The 14086-nt window shown below is 36.8% G+C and overlaps 1 protein-coding gene across 1 annotated transcript in view; it reads right to left on the reverse strand.

Moving 5' to 3' along the window:
* The window catches only part of EFL1 (elongation factor like GTPase 1), a 63523-nt gene that overhangs the window by 48970 nt on the left and 467 nt on the right, over nt 1-14086 (reverse strand). Inside the window, exons 2-12 of the mRNA XM_071441396.1 lie at nt 13900-14002; nt 13170-13237; nt 12889-12973; nt 12217-12350; nt 11514-11651; nt 10598-10812; nt 8653-8776; nt 7755-7831; nt 7482-7618; nt 6560-6682; nt 5065-5164 (exon numbers count right to left, since the gene is read on the reverse strand). Coding sequence (XP_071297497.1) covers nt 5065-5164; nt 6560-6682; nt 7482-7618; nt 7755-7831; nt 8653-8776; nt 10598-10812; nt 11514-11651; nt 12217-12350; nt 12889-12973; nt 13170-13237; nt 13900-13990 — 1292 coding nt within the window. The 5' untranslated portion in view covers nt 13991-14002. The remainder of the gene's footprint in view (nt 1-5064; nt 5165-6559; nt 6683-7481; nt 7619-7754; nt 7832-8652; nt 8777-10597; nt 10813-11513; nt 11652-12216; nt 12351-12888; nt 12974-13169; nt 13238-13899; nt 14003-14086) is intronic.

The following is a 14086-nucleotide window of genomic DNA, read 5'->3' on the forward strand; positions in this document are numbered from 1 at the left end:
GTTATGTTTATGTTTTTGACCTCCAGACCATTTTAAAAAGGAAACACCACAGTCAAAACATCAACTGCTTTCTGAAAGACTAATAGTACTGCCAACAAATGTCTGTGATACATCTCTCATGCCATGAACAAACAATGGTTTCCAAGCTCTGAGAATGCTTTCTCTCCATACAGCTTTTTCCAGTTTAAACTGCGTGAGCTCATGGACAGATGTGTGACTTCAAAAGGTATGGATGGAGTAACTTCTGATAATATCTTTAAATCCATGTAATTAATAAAGAATCCTATTCACGACTCTGCTCTTCACAATTAAGCTCTAGTGAAATCATTGGCTGCTCACCTGGCACTCAAAGGATCCTGTCAGCAGCATCCCTAGGGACAGCTTGGCCAAGTGCAGTTTGCTACATTTCAGCACAGTGTATGTCCAGTGGTCTCCCATATCTTTTAGAAGCTCATTAATTTCTGAATTAAGCTACTTAATGTCTATGGAACAATTTCCATTCACAAACTAATGTACATCTACTCAGATCATTTACTATCAGTTCTATTGCAATGAGACTGGTACACAATTCACAGTAGAAATAAATGTGTTAACACAAAAGGAACAATTGAAAATTATCCAAATCACAACTTATGCAAAATTTCATACAACAGACTTACAGGACTCTTTCAACAGGGAACACTCAACTGTTTGTATTACATTATATAGCAGATGTCATTCATTCTGAGACAAGTAATGAAATAAGGTATCAATCCCAAGCTGTCACACTGCCTGGAAAAACACTCCAGACTGATAGAGCGACCTCTGATTTATCTCACATGCTGAATGTGCAAAAAAGAAAAAAGAAACTTGAAGCAAAACTCTCCCACAATGTGACAAGCTTTACTCACTTAAGCTCACCATTACACAAACTATAGTATGTCCAGAGATTCAAATTTCAACCATTATTCTGTATTTCTTCCTTTGATCAGTTGCCAAGGTCTTAGCCAGATTCAAATGTATATTATTACTGAAATCTATTTCATGATAACCATAACAGGAGTTTTAATTTTTGAAAAGCATTTATTAGTTATGGATGCCAAATTCAGACACTAACCTGTAAATCTGACAGGCCATTCAGATGATACATGTCCTATTCATTTCTAGTGCACAAACTACAATTTAGAACAAACTGCTAATGAAAACAGAAGATGATGGGTTCTGATCACACTGAAGCTGCTGCAAGGCATATTGCCTTAAACACAGAAATTAATTTACTTGCAAGAAGATAGTTATTTCTTACAGAGCTTGGAGCTTTATACAGGTTCTCATTTTGATCAATGCCATTTCAGCTGAAGATCTGGCAAAAATCACAGGATTTTTTCCCCAATACACTTTTTATAGAACATTAGAAAGAATACAAATGAAGCACACTACAATCTGTTTGTCTAAGAGATGCTAACAAGCTGTGCCACAAAACAAAGAAACAACTATCACTGTCTTCATGCAGAATTGTATGGAGAAGTGTCTTTCAGGGTGACCCCTAAGAAAAAAAACAGTCCTGATTTCAAGCTGACTGAGGAGAAAGAACCACCTTTCATATTACTTTCATATTATCTGGAGGAAAATAATAGAGGTATTATAGGTTTTATACCTCCCAGGCAGTAATGAAATATAATTTTAGTGCACTAGCTTATCTGTTCAATAGACTTTTCTTTATTACCACTGGAAAGTAGAAATCGAATTTCTTCAGTACACTTTATTTATTTACATTATTCAGGATTATAAGATGGACTTGAGGTAACATAAAAGGTTTGCTTGCTATTGCTCACACTGCATTATATCACTGCAAGATTTACACATAAAGCTTTACTAAGTAAGTAGATAATTTCATCACAACAAACACATGATATTCAGTTTCTATTTTCTAAACATTTTACATTAAATACCCCTAGCAATTAGTTGGAAGCAATTCAATTAACTACTAAATATTTCACTTTTACACTGGGTTATATGAAGACAGAACTGTGAATCTCAAGAAAAGCAAACTGGTACATTTACATTCCCTGTACCTAAATGCCAAGCTTGGCTTTTATTCCTACACCTACACTCGAGCATTCTGTCTTAGACTGGGGTTCAAAGTCACACACCAGTAGAATTGAGAGAGAGAAACAGCATTTGCTGAATGAACACCTCATATTGCACACAGCAATGTACTTTAGAATAAATAACCACAGGCATCATCAAATAGCCATTACATAAAGTAAGTGGAGCAGGGGCCCTAATCTGTTCATCTTCTCTGCCCAACCAACAATTCACATTTTTGCCTGACTTGGTGGGAATTAGCAAATAATTTCAGAAGATCAGACAGAAGAAACTGGAAGACAAAACACTTGCAATTCTCATTTCTTTACAAAACCTGGTAAAAATTAATGAGAGTGGTACCATATAAAAAGTCAATTTACAATTCTTTCCAAGGAAAGATAAATGTAAGCTGACAACCTGCTTTAACTTGACAACTAACAATTTTACCATGTATTCTGCAATTTAAATAGTAAAAGCAAAATCATACCAGCTTTAGTATAGAATCTATTAATTTTAAAGTGACCTTCAAGGAGATATTAGTTGCCAACAGCAGTCTCAAAGGAGGTTGTTTTAATTAAAAATCCATCCTTTGTTATCATTTACTGTACACCCTGGACTTAGAAGAGCTTTTTGCTTTTCCCAACTTATGCTTATTAAGTTACAAGCAGATGGCAGAAATGAGACAAACTATCAAAAAGGACAAAGGCAGTTTCAATCTTCCAACAAAGTTACAAAAAGGTAACCTTATCCAATACTGCCTCACAAAAGGAGAAAAGAGACACTAGCATAGATCTACATTTTTTCCCTGTGGAAGTAGAAGACAAGTCTTCCAAAAAACAAAAATCTGAAGAAAACTCTTAGATTTTTTACATGCTTTAACATGCTTAAAATCAGTCCTTCCCTGCTCCCAAGGGATGCAAATAACCTTAGGTGAGTCCAGCAGTCAAACATCAAGATACACAAGAGCACAGCTATGGCTCCTCAAAATTAACATGAAAGTGAAACACACAACATGGATTAATGTTCTTCAATAGGAAAATGTGAAACAGTGTAGATATTGTGTTTTTCCCATGTTCAGACATGGAGCACCCTCCATGGAATGCCAGTTTAAATACTGGATCTCACACGCTGCACTCAACCATCACTCAATTCTGTTGAGCACAATCTTCACTGAGTAACTGTAAATAGCACACAGTGACCAATACAATTAAAAATATGCTCAAGAATCACAGGTACACAATGTTGTGTTTTTAAAATACTTGAATTCTTCAGAGTGCTTTCCTTCATTTAGAACTAACCTCCTTTTCCAATTTCTACAAGAACTGCTTACCTGTAGAATCTTAACAAATCAGGTGTTGAGAAATACACATTTAGCTCTATTGCTGTTTTTCAATTAATGGAAGCCAACTGTCCCTTCAAAACACATCTTAGACATTACCTAATCAGGAAAAATCACACAGTACTAATAATGACTGATTCCCTCCAAGAAAAACACATATGTGATTTCATTTTAATATTAGCTAATTAGTAAGTAACTGAATTATTTAACAGAAAGGCCAGCAAGAGATACTTTTCACACAAACTACAGAGCAACACATAGAAATTTTCAGTATTGTGGTTACTCTCCTTTCTCCCTGTTTATTCAGTGCACTGAAAATTTCAATCTGGCATATGTAAAAGCCACCTCTGCCCCTACTTCACATACTCATCACCTCAAAGACTCTTGATTCTCCCAACAAATAAAAAACCAGGTCATTATCAGTGACAGAACAGCCAAAAAGTGATGGCCTCAGTGCAGTTGCCTCTGCTAACTGGAGCCCATGCCCAGGAAAGGAGACAAAGCAGGAATGGCGCTGCTGTGCCACACCTGAGAGAGCTCCTGTGCCAGAGACATTTCAGGAGAGCACTGGAAGCAAAACTGCACCATCTAGTGTCTGCTCAGCCCATGCACACGGAGCATCTTCTCCCTGAGTGCTGACACTGCAAGGAAGATTTCTGCTGGAAGACTCACAGAAGATAACCTCAGTGAGAAAAAAACTGAAATAAATCTAGCAAGTGCAAGAAAAAGCTAAGATACTAGCAAAGCTTTCAAATATTACTACAGTAGCAGAACTGCTTTTCACACAAAGATTAAACACAGTCTAATTTAGCAGGAAAATGATAATTTTCTATATTACTTTGCTGTACAGTGACAATCTCCCCAAAAACATAAAATGGCCAGTTAACATAGAAGTTGCCTACTGAAAATAATCCAGAGGTTTGGAGGGATGAAAGGTTAAGATGAACCTCATTCTTGCAAAGTCATCAGAAAAGTAAACCTCATTCTTGTAAAGTCATCAACATTTCTTCTGCACAAAAAGCTGGTGGTTAAAGTAGTACACTTAAGTGTGCCAGGAAAATGAGATCTAGTAGGACCTACTCCTCAAAGAAAATAGGATGGCTATGAGAAAACAAAAGGCTGTAACAAAAAAATCTTCCAAACCTCCCAGAAAAATAATTTTTGAAAGGGCATTAATGCCCTTCAGATCACTATAAAAAGTCAGTCAAGATCTGGACTACTTTAATCAACCTGTTTTATTTTGCTGTTGCAATGGACAGGATGATTGATCACTGAGCTGTTATCCCCAGTTTAATGGGAAGTATTCCTTGATACAAACACAAGCTGCTATGATCATGCCAACACAACCTTGCTGAAAAACCAAGAAAGTTTCACAACTCCATCATTTCAAAGAGATCCTGAAACTGCTTCACACTGCATGCATTAGGATGACACCTTTGGACAACAGGACTATTCTCCAACAGATTTGCTGTATCTTCTAAAACTACCATGATTAAACAAATTAAGCTGAGCTCATTCAGAAAATCTTTAATAGCAGAAAAGACTTGATTGCATTTCAAGAATTCATTAATTGTTTTCTCAGGTCTAAACCAACTTATTCATGCCTTGAACATAATTTTTTCCCCCCAGAAATAACTAAGTAAAATGTTACATTTTCCTACCTTGGTTTATTCTGTGGCAATGCCTTTGCATCAACAGGAAACATTTTGGAAACAAACACAATAACTGGGGCTGTTCCTTCACTACTGCATTTCATAAAAGCTGAAACAAAACATAAACACAAGTTATTTTCACATTTTCCCTAAAAGTATGGGCAAAGCTATGACTTTACATTAATTGTGTAGGCATTACTGTTTATTTCCAGTTTCAATAGATCATATGCTAAGGACAAACCAACAAGAAAAAGTAGAAAATTTCTCTGGACTAATCATTTGATAACACTGCCTGTATCTTAAAGTGTGTTTCACAATAAAATGAACAAAACTTCAAAAATAGAACTCTTGATAAAAAATACATATACCCCAAATTAAAAAACTTGGGTTTACAGGCTGATTTAGATCACAATGGAAACCAGAGAGCGGCATGGGATTAAGACTGAACACTATTTACTATTTATTCAGTACCTCAAAGTATTCTCCTTCCTTTCAGACTACAGGAGGAAATCCTGCAAATGCCCAGATGCTCAGAAAATCCTAACACAACTTCACTGCAAGAACAGATATTCCTCAAAAGGTGAAAGATTCACACAAAACCCATTCCATACATAGGAAATTCCCATTAACCATTTTTTCCATCCAACTTGAAACACATGAAATTCAAACCAGGCAATACCATTCAAAACTTCTAACATAGAAACTAAATCATCTTCTACACTTCTCCTTTTATCTGAAATATGAAAAGAACACAGAGCTAAGGCAAACAAAAGCACGAGACTACTGCTAAAAATTAGCAAAATACTCAATAAATGTGGAAGTCCACTACTTGCCCATAACCAAGAGCAATAAGATCTAAAGTTTACAGAGGCAAATTTCTTCCAATTAACTTACACTAACACAGTGTTGAATACTGTCTGGAGAATACCATGTTTTTAAATGTTCAATAAAGGATGAAAAGCCAGTTTTGCCACCCCTGGGAAACAATTCCTAACAGCCTGTCAATTTGACATTCACATCTCATTTTTAATTGACATTTGATATCTCATCCTCTTAGATTTCTTGAAGCTCTCTTTAAAACACTGTGCTATGATTAATAATTAATTACTAAAAAGCTAATCAATACACTTGCAAAAATTAAATCCAAATTCAAACCACTGCTGGCTAAAAATTAATGATTTTAATACACAAGTTTGCAAAATATTCAATTCTCAATTACATAATGACTTCACAGTTCAGAACTAAAAACAAGTATTAACCTTCTATTCTTGTAGAACTCCCAGTGTAAGAGTCCTGGACTTTACATCATCTGCAGCTTAAGCTGAAAAATCCAGGAATATATGGGATGGCATGGCCATAAAACTATGACATGTCAATGATAGACATCAACAACGTTACTGGAAGTATTTATACATTCACATGTAGATTACTACATATCTTACAATCCAAACAAAACCACCAGGCCAGAAACAACCTTCATGGTAATGGGAGAACACCTACTCACCACTTTTCAGTTCCTGAGTTTCTGGTGGCAAAGAATCAAATGTTCTTGCTCCAACACACATCAGCTTCTCCACTCTCTCTGCAGTGATTTCCAGAGGACTGGGAATTTTATTACACACCATGGCTAAAACACATTGTGTTAAGGATACATATTTGTATTTTCTTACTGAATGCAACCAGCAACAACACAAATGCTTTCAATGCTTCTTTAATTGAGCCCCATGCACTAACTGCCAGCAGCAGCAGATCCAAAATCCAGCTCTGTTGTCACAGTGCATTCAGGTCCCTCTCAGGTCAGCAACAATTTTTTGCCATTTACCAGGGACAGAGTTAAGGAGAGCTGGCCCACCCTAAGTGCAGCTGGGAAGCTGAAAACAGCACAACTGGGGCAAGATTTTCAGAAGTAGTTAGTATTTAAACATCAATAATTTGTGCACATCTACCATAATATAATATATGTCTTATCATAAACAATGGGCACAGCTGACAAACAGCAAAGGATGATTTTGAATTAATAAATTTTATGCCTAAAACATAACCCCAGATATCTACAGAGCTTCCTGGATGGAAGACCTCTAACACTACTATAAAACAGGAGATCAGTTTCTACTCCAGGAAAACCACTAAAACTTGAATATAAAACTACATAATGAAAGTGTATCATTGAATTACCTCCAGTTTCATAACTTTGTCTCCTAAAAATAAGATGTGCAAAAGCACAAAGTTGGCAGAAATGTAAAAATAATGGTAGCTATGCAATTTGTAATGTTATAAGCAAGAAGATAGGTCCAGGTAGCTTAGGCACAGACATTAAAAAAAAACCAAAACCAAATTATACCAAATCACACAGTGAAATATGTGAGCACACTCAGAAGTCTGAGAACTGCCAATAGAAAAAAAAATTTGAATTTTTTTAAGGATACAGAGGACTGCATCAGATATTGGTAGCCACTGACTACAAATGGCATTCAGATGAACTTTTGGGTCTGCATGCCGTGACTCCCGAGCACCAATTCTCAGTCCCAAAGAGGTAACTATCTTTTCTATTTTTTCTTTATCCCTGTAAGAAAAATAATAAATAGATTAAAAATCCACAGAAGCAATATATAACCAGCATCTATTATTTCTGAGTGTTTTAAAAAAATCACCAAAGCACAAGGAAAGAGATGCCATGAAAACTTTATAGATGTTCTCACCTTTTCATAACAGCCTCATACAGACTCCAAATGTTGTCCAGCACCAGCTGCACAAACAAAGGTTTCTTTCCTTTTGACTGGTAGAAGATAAAAACAGCTCATTACCATCAATTCCTCACTTTTTCAATAGGCTTATGACTGCACTTTTCATTAGGAACATGTAACACCTTTATTCAAAATCAAGAAGTCTGTCTTATAAGAATGGTATAAGGCACAAAATAAACATGAAATTTAAAAGTGGAGGACAAGGGTTTCAATTTCAGAAAAAGAACCTGATAAATATGGCACATGACTACCTTGAGCCTGCTTATCAGCCCTTTTATAACTATTAATCATCACCCATGCAAACAGGGAAAAGAATCATGATTACAGGAAAATAAGGAAACTACTCTCTCCTCCCTTAACTTTTAATGGTGGAAATATTTAATGCTAGAAAAGTGTAGTTTTCAGACCAGGGCTTCAGTACAGCATTCAGTGGAAACTCCCTACAAAAAAAAGGTTTTTTAAATCCTAAATCCTGAGCTAAATGTGAATATCCTAAACCATTAGCCCTGGAAGAGCTCTTCACAAAGGACAGTCACTACTCTTGTTTCTACACTGGTAATCTTCCTTTCATCTTGTGTGTTCACTTGATGCTGAACCTTGAAGCTGCAGTGTCCCTTATTTACTGAGCACTGGTAGATGAGATTTCCTCCATGCAGTATTTGAGTGGTCAATTTTGGAATGTTCTGTGCTCCAAGAGTTGTTGAAGGCTGTCCTGGTGACTTTATATCTCTAGTAACACTGAGTCAACAGGCACTGAGGTCAAGTTTCAGAACACACTATGAGGAACAAAATCAGGGGAAAAAAAGTGAACTCCAAAATAAAAATCAGGTTATATTTTTGACACCCTCCATACCTGATCCCCTTTCATTATCTTCTTTGCTTTTGTATTTAGATAATAATCTCCCCATAAAGTCTTCAGAAGTACTGCAGGCTTGATTCCAATTTTTTGGCTATACAGTTTGGCAAAATGTTCAATTCTGAAAGCAAAGAAAACATATTTTGATGGAAGTGTAATGTTTTTTACAGCAACAGCTTATGTGAAAATCGGACAAAAATCTCAGATCCTTGTTTTACTCCCACTTTTCCAATTGTCTTCAGTTCACATTGTTTAACATTTACACCTGTAAAAATATTTAGTCATAACAGATCAAAAACATCAACAGTATTGGAATGGGTCTGTTATGTTTCAAGTCAGCTTCAAGGCTTTACTTGAAATAAACATTTGTGTACTATCCCCCCATCAAAAACTCAAAAGCATAACACAAACCTTATAAATACATTAGTGATGACTCTTGAACTTACACTTGGAAAGACTTCCCATGGCACATTTAACTATGGTCTGGGACCAGAAGAGATGATGTTAAAAACCAAGCACTGTTTTGAGTCACACTTCAGCCATCAGATGGTGGTAATTATTTTTAATTAACCACTTACGAAAATTCTTGTTGTTTGAATCATTACTTTAATAATGAGTAAACCCAAGAAGACTGTACAGAAGTGTAATGCCATAACTATGTTATAAAGCCAGCAGTCCCCATGAGTTAACAAAAGCAGCCTGCTTAGCCCAGAGAGGGAGTCCTGAACATGCTAGGCTTTCCTTGCTGAAAATGTTCTATGAGCAATAATAAAAAATATTTCCACATATTTGCTCCCTGTGCATGCAGAAAAAAAAATACACATAACAATCCTGTTTACAGAACAGTGCTATCTGATAACCTTTTCTTTGAAATTCAGAATTCTTAAGTTTTTACACAGCTAAGAAAAGGACCTGTCCATGCCAGCAATACACAAGCTGTGAGTTGTGAACTAAGCCCAAAGAGATTTCTTTTTCAGAAACCACCTAAGCTCTCAATTCAGGAAGAACTTTCAAGATCCTTGTGCCAGCAGCTCCCACATATGTATTAATGGCATTTTTCAACACTTCAGAATTATGAGAAAAGCATATGTACTTACCACATTGTATGAGGCTGGCACTGCCTAATAAGTTAATTTTTTTCTGCTAATACCTTCAGGAAAAGAACCCACAACCAAAAAACAGCAGTCAATATTTTCCATAATTAAGAAAAAGCTCCACTGATCCATATTTCAGCACAGTACTGTAGCTGGCAGTCCAGAAGAACCTCTTTAAAGTAATTAAGAAAAATGTTCTTTTTTACCCTCTCCATTACATGTGATTTATCAGAGCCAGGGCCTGACAGTTCATCAGTAGAAACAAAAGTCTTGAAAGATAATTAACCTAAAACAGCCCACTTTATTTTCCCTTCCCTCTGAAGGGACAAGAGCTGCTTGTGTTGGACAACAAACTATGCATGGCACCTTATTTACAGTCTCACTTAGATTTAAAATCCTGGAGATGATTTTCTGTAAGGGCTCTGCATTACTCAGTAATTCCCTGTGTCACACCCGAGCTATCCCTGTAATTACAATTTCAGGATGAAGACAACGCCTCCACCTCGTGGCCAGCGACCAGAACACGGGCACTGCTCAAACCTTGCTGCCCTCCCCACCCAACAGAGCACCCCTGAACCAGCCCCTGCCCCTGTCTGCTACAGTCTATCCAACAGCAGCAAGTGAGAAAATGATGTTTGTTTACCAGGCCAGGCTGGAGCCCACCGTGGGCTCAGAAGCTCCTGGGTAAGTGAAACAGGGATCCCTGTCACTCAGGTAATTTATACACAGCTGCAGACCACAGAAGAATCTAACAAACCTCTTTAGAAACATGATGCAACTGAAACACTTGAGATTAACAGCAGCAATCAATTTAAAAACAAGGGTCAATAATTAAATCTCAAACTTACCCAAAACCCCAGCCATCAATTGCACTGGCAAACACCACATTTCCATGTTCTGGTGAAAAATAGAGATGTGAATCATCAGTGTCTTCCAATCCAGTACTCCAGTCATAAATTTGATCTCCTGGTGAGGTATCTGAAAGGGTTTCACTTTCTGTTTCTTTTTCAGCTCTTTCTTCTAACACTTTGGAGGTAAAAAGTGTTCCAGTGACTGCATTGATCTAGAGAAAGATATATATATAAAAACACCCTCAGATTCATTCACTCTTTCACAACCCTTGCAATTAAAATGTAATTTTCCCACCCTTGAAAACATAAAAAGAGAAGCTGTGTTAACAAGCTAGCATGCCTGTGATTGATTTGGCAATTAAAGCACACCTAATTCTACACATTTGAAGACCACAGGAGTTTATGTTTTGACATAAACACCCTGAAGTTTCCAAGTCAATCACACCAGGGCAGAATCAAAGTATCACATGTAACACACTCTGTCTCTCAGAACAAGGAATGGTGAAATAGGAAATTGTTTCTGCCAACAAAGCAAACAACAAAGGACAAAGGGAAACCAGGCAGATAAACACACCCAAGTGAGCCTGGGTGGGAAAGAAGTTTTGAGGGCAACTTAAACTACAATTCTAAAGATGAAACAACATTATTCCTACATAAATCCATCAGTATCAGGAACAGTCTCCAGTAAGTTTAGGCAATTTAAGAGAAGAACAAAACATTCAGCATAATACTTCTAAAAATGAACACTTTTCCTGATGACCTGTCAAGAGGCATTTACTACCCTTTTCTCCAGCATTCTGAATGAACCTCAAAACAAATCAGGAATAAGATGCACCTCAGTGTCAAAAATCAGACTGGATGCTACACAGTGCCACAAAATGTGCTGTGTGAAATGACACCTCAGCACAAATACCTGTTCTAAGATATTCTTAAGGTGCAAATATGCTTCCTGAGGGGTGAGCTTCAGCTCCACAATCAAGCGGTCGATTTTGTTAATCACCAGGACGGGACGGATATTTTCCAGCCATGCCTGCCGCAGAACTGCCTGAGTCTGAGAAGGAAAGAGTTTTTAAAAACCCATTACAAAAGCCTGACAGCACCAAAAGTACAGAATGTTTTAAAAAAAATCAAATGTAACTCTAAAATTTAATAAACATAGTAAAGGACAGGCTGACACTCAAACCAGAATGACTCCCACGATGTACAGTGTTATTTATTGAAGAATTCTGCAGAAGGGTGGGATTTCATGGCATAAACACCCAAAATAACAAAACTCAAACTACCTAGAAAAGTAAGCCATGGAAAAAAGCAACCTCGTTATTTTGTGTATTCTTTTTCAAACCCTGAAAGCCCACATAAATATATCAAAATATTCCATTACACCTGCAAAATGGCATACCCACTGTTTCAACCCTGCTTCTCTACACCCATTAGCCAGCACTGTTCAGTTTTTCAGCAAAACTATTATTTTCACTACTCGCTTTAACAGCTCAATTGTATTGTCATTTATTAAAAATTTTGTAAAGCTTCTTGGACAGCTCATCTTTTATTCCTATATAACCCACTTCAGACTTTGCTTACTTCCCTCTTTCTCTACTTAATACACTTTATTTCACCTGTGGACAGACTCCTTCAACAGCATCCACCACTATGATGCAACCATCACAGAGTCGGACAGCAGTAGATACTTCTGAAGAAAAATCCACGTGCCCTGGGGAGTCTATTAAATTGATCAGATACTCCTGATCACCTAGGATCAAACAAATTAATATTTCAGAACAGTTGTCAGAGAGATTTCCTCCAGCCACCCAGTTATACTGCTTCAGCTATGATTTTTTAATGCCCTGACACTAACTACACTATAAAAACCTTTAGAGCACAGTGTAACAGGTATCTCAACAAAGAAGTAAGACTGTACTAAAACTTGTGTCTTTTTGAAAGAAGGTCTTGCCTTTAAGTGATTCAAGACTTAAAATCAAAATATACATAGTTATATCTAAAATAAAAGATGAGGCAACTATGCTCATGGTCTCCACTCAGAGATATGATTGAAAATGTTTTTCCTGCCCCTGAGATGGAACTCAATTATCTTGGCTGACTTACTTGCCTAAGTCTCTGCAGAATTACAGCCTAACACTGAGAAACACAAAAGTAAAAGTTAAGTTACACACGAAGATCACAACAGCAACAATGAAGAGACGAGGAAAATTAACAGAAATGTTAATTTAAAAAAAAAATTTCTTAAAATTGGATATTAAAATTTATCCAAGCCAACATCCACAACTTACCTTTCACAAAGTGCAGTGAAATTGCACTAGATTTCATTGTTATTCCTCGGACCTGCTCATCTTCCCTACTGTCGAGGTATCTCAGCTGGGTATAGAAACAAAAGAAAAAAAATAATAAGCCTGTAGAAACATCTTCACAATTTACTTATCAATTGTCAGAGAATGATGGTGAGAAAATGAGGTTTATCAAGTCTATAGATGGAATTTCCTTAATGATGCAGAATTTACAATCCCAGCATGCACAGAGCAGAATTGTGTTAAAAGTGACAGCGTAACTCTACCTTTCCTGCCAAGCGGCTGGAGATTATTCCATTGCTAGATATAAGGCAATCAGCTAGAGTGGTTTTGCCTGAAAAGAAAAATTAATTACTTTGACTAAATGAATACAAACCATGGCAAAAGATGCTACATATAGTATTCTAATATACCAACATTAGTAAAGACTATAAAATGCCATGGAAAGTACAAATTAGCTTTCAAAAAACAAATCAAATTACTCCTGTTACATGCACACAAATTTATTTTTGAAGAGTGGATGCAAATTTACCTGTCATGACCAGAAGAGCAGTTGAAATAGCAAACAGTACATGAGGACCTCACTACAACATGCAATTATACAAAATGTTTACGTTCTAAAATAAGTGCTTACTATTTCCACCTACATAACAAACTTGTTCTATCAAGAAAACATAGAAAAATATTATTCTGCCTCTCAAACATATATTAAATTCACACCAACATTCACCATCATAGCAAACATTCAATTTCAACTATTCATTCAATTTCAACTATTCATTCAATTTCAAATTATTCTAGTGTGATGCTCTTTTACGCAAGACAAGCTGAATCGGGCCAAGAAAAAGGTGCATAAAGCAGATTCACTTTCCTGAATCACGTTCAAGACAGTTTAAAGCTAAATGCACAGAATCCTCCTACTTTAGAACAGCGAGCAAAGTATCTCACCACCATTCAGCCACACACAAGAGGAGCAGACACCAAGCCCTGCCGTACCGTGATCCACGTGGGCCAATATACAGATATTCCTGATGCCGGACGCCTTCTTCTGGAGGCCAACCATCTTCCCCACGCTCGTGAGCACCATGGCTGACTAATTCTGCGAACAGAGCCAAGTGTTTCACTGTCAACTCGAGGAAAGGCTTTGGTTTTTAATGACGCCACCTGCGATCAGAGCCGCTCC

The sequence above is a fragment of the Agelaius tricolor genome, unplaced genomic scaffold, assembly GCF_023055355.1.
Source record: "Agelaius tricolor isolate 1412-34295 unplaced genomic scaffold, bAgeTri1.0.p SCAF_16, whole genome shotgun sequence".
In the NCBI taxonomy this organism is placed as follows: domain Eukaryota; kingdom Metazoa; phylum Chordata; class Aves; order Passeriformes; family Icteridae; genus Agelaius; species Agelaius tricolor.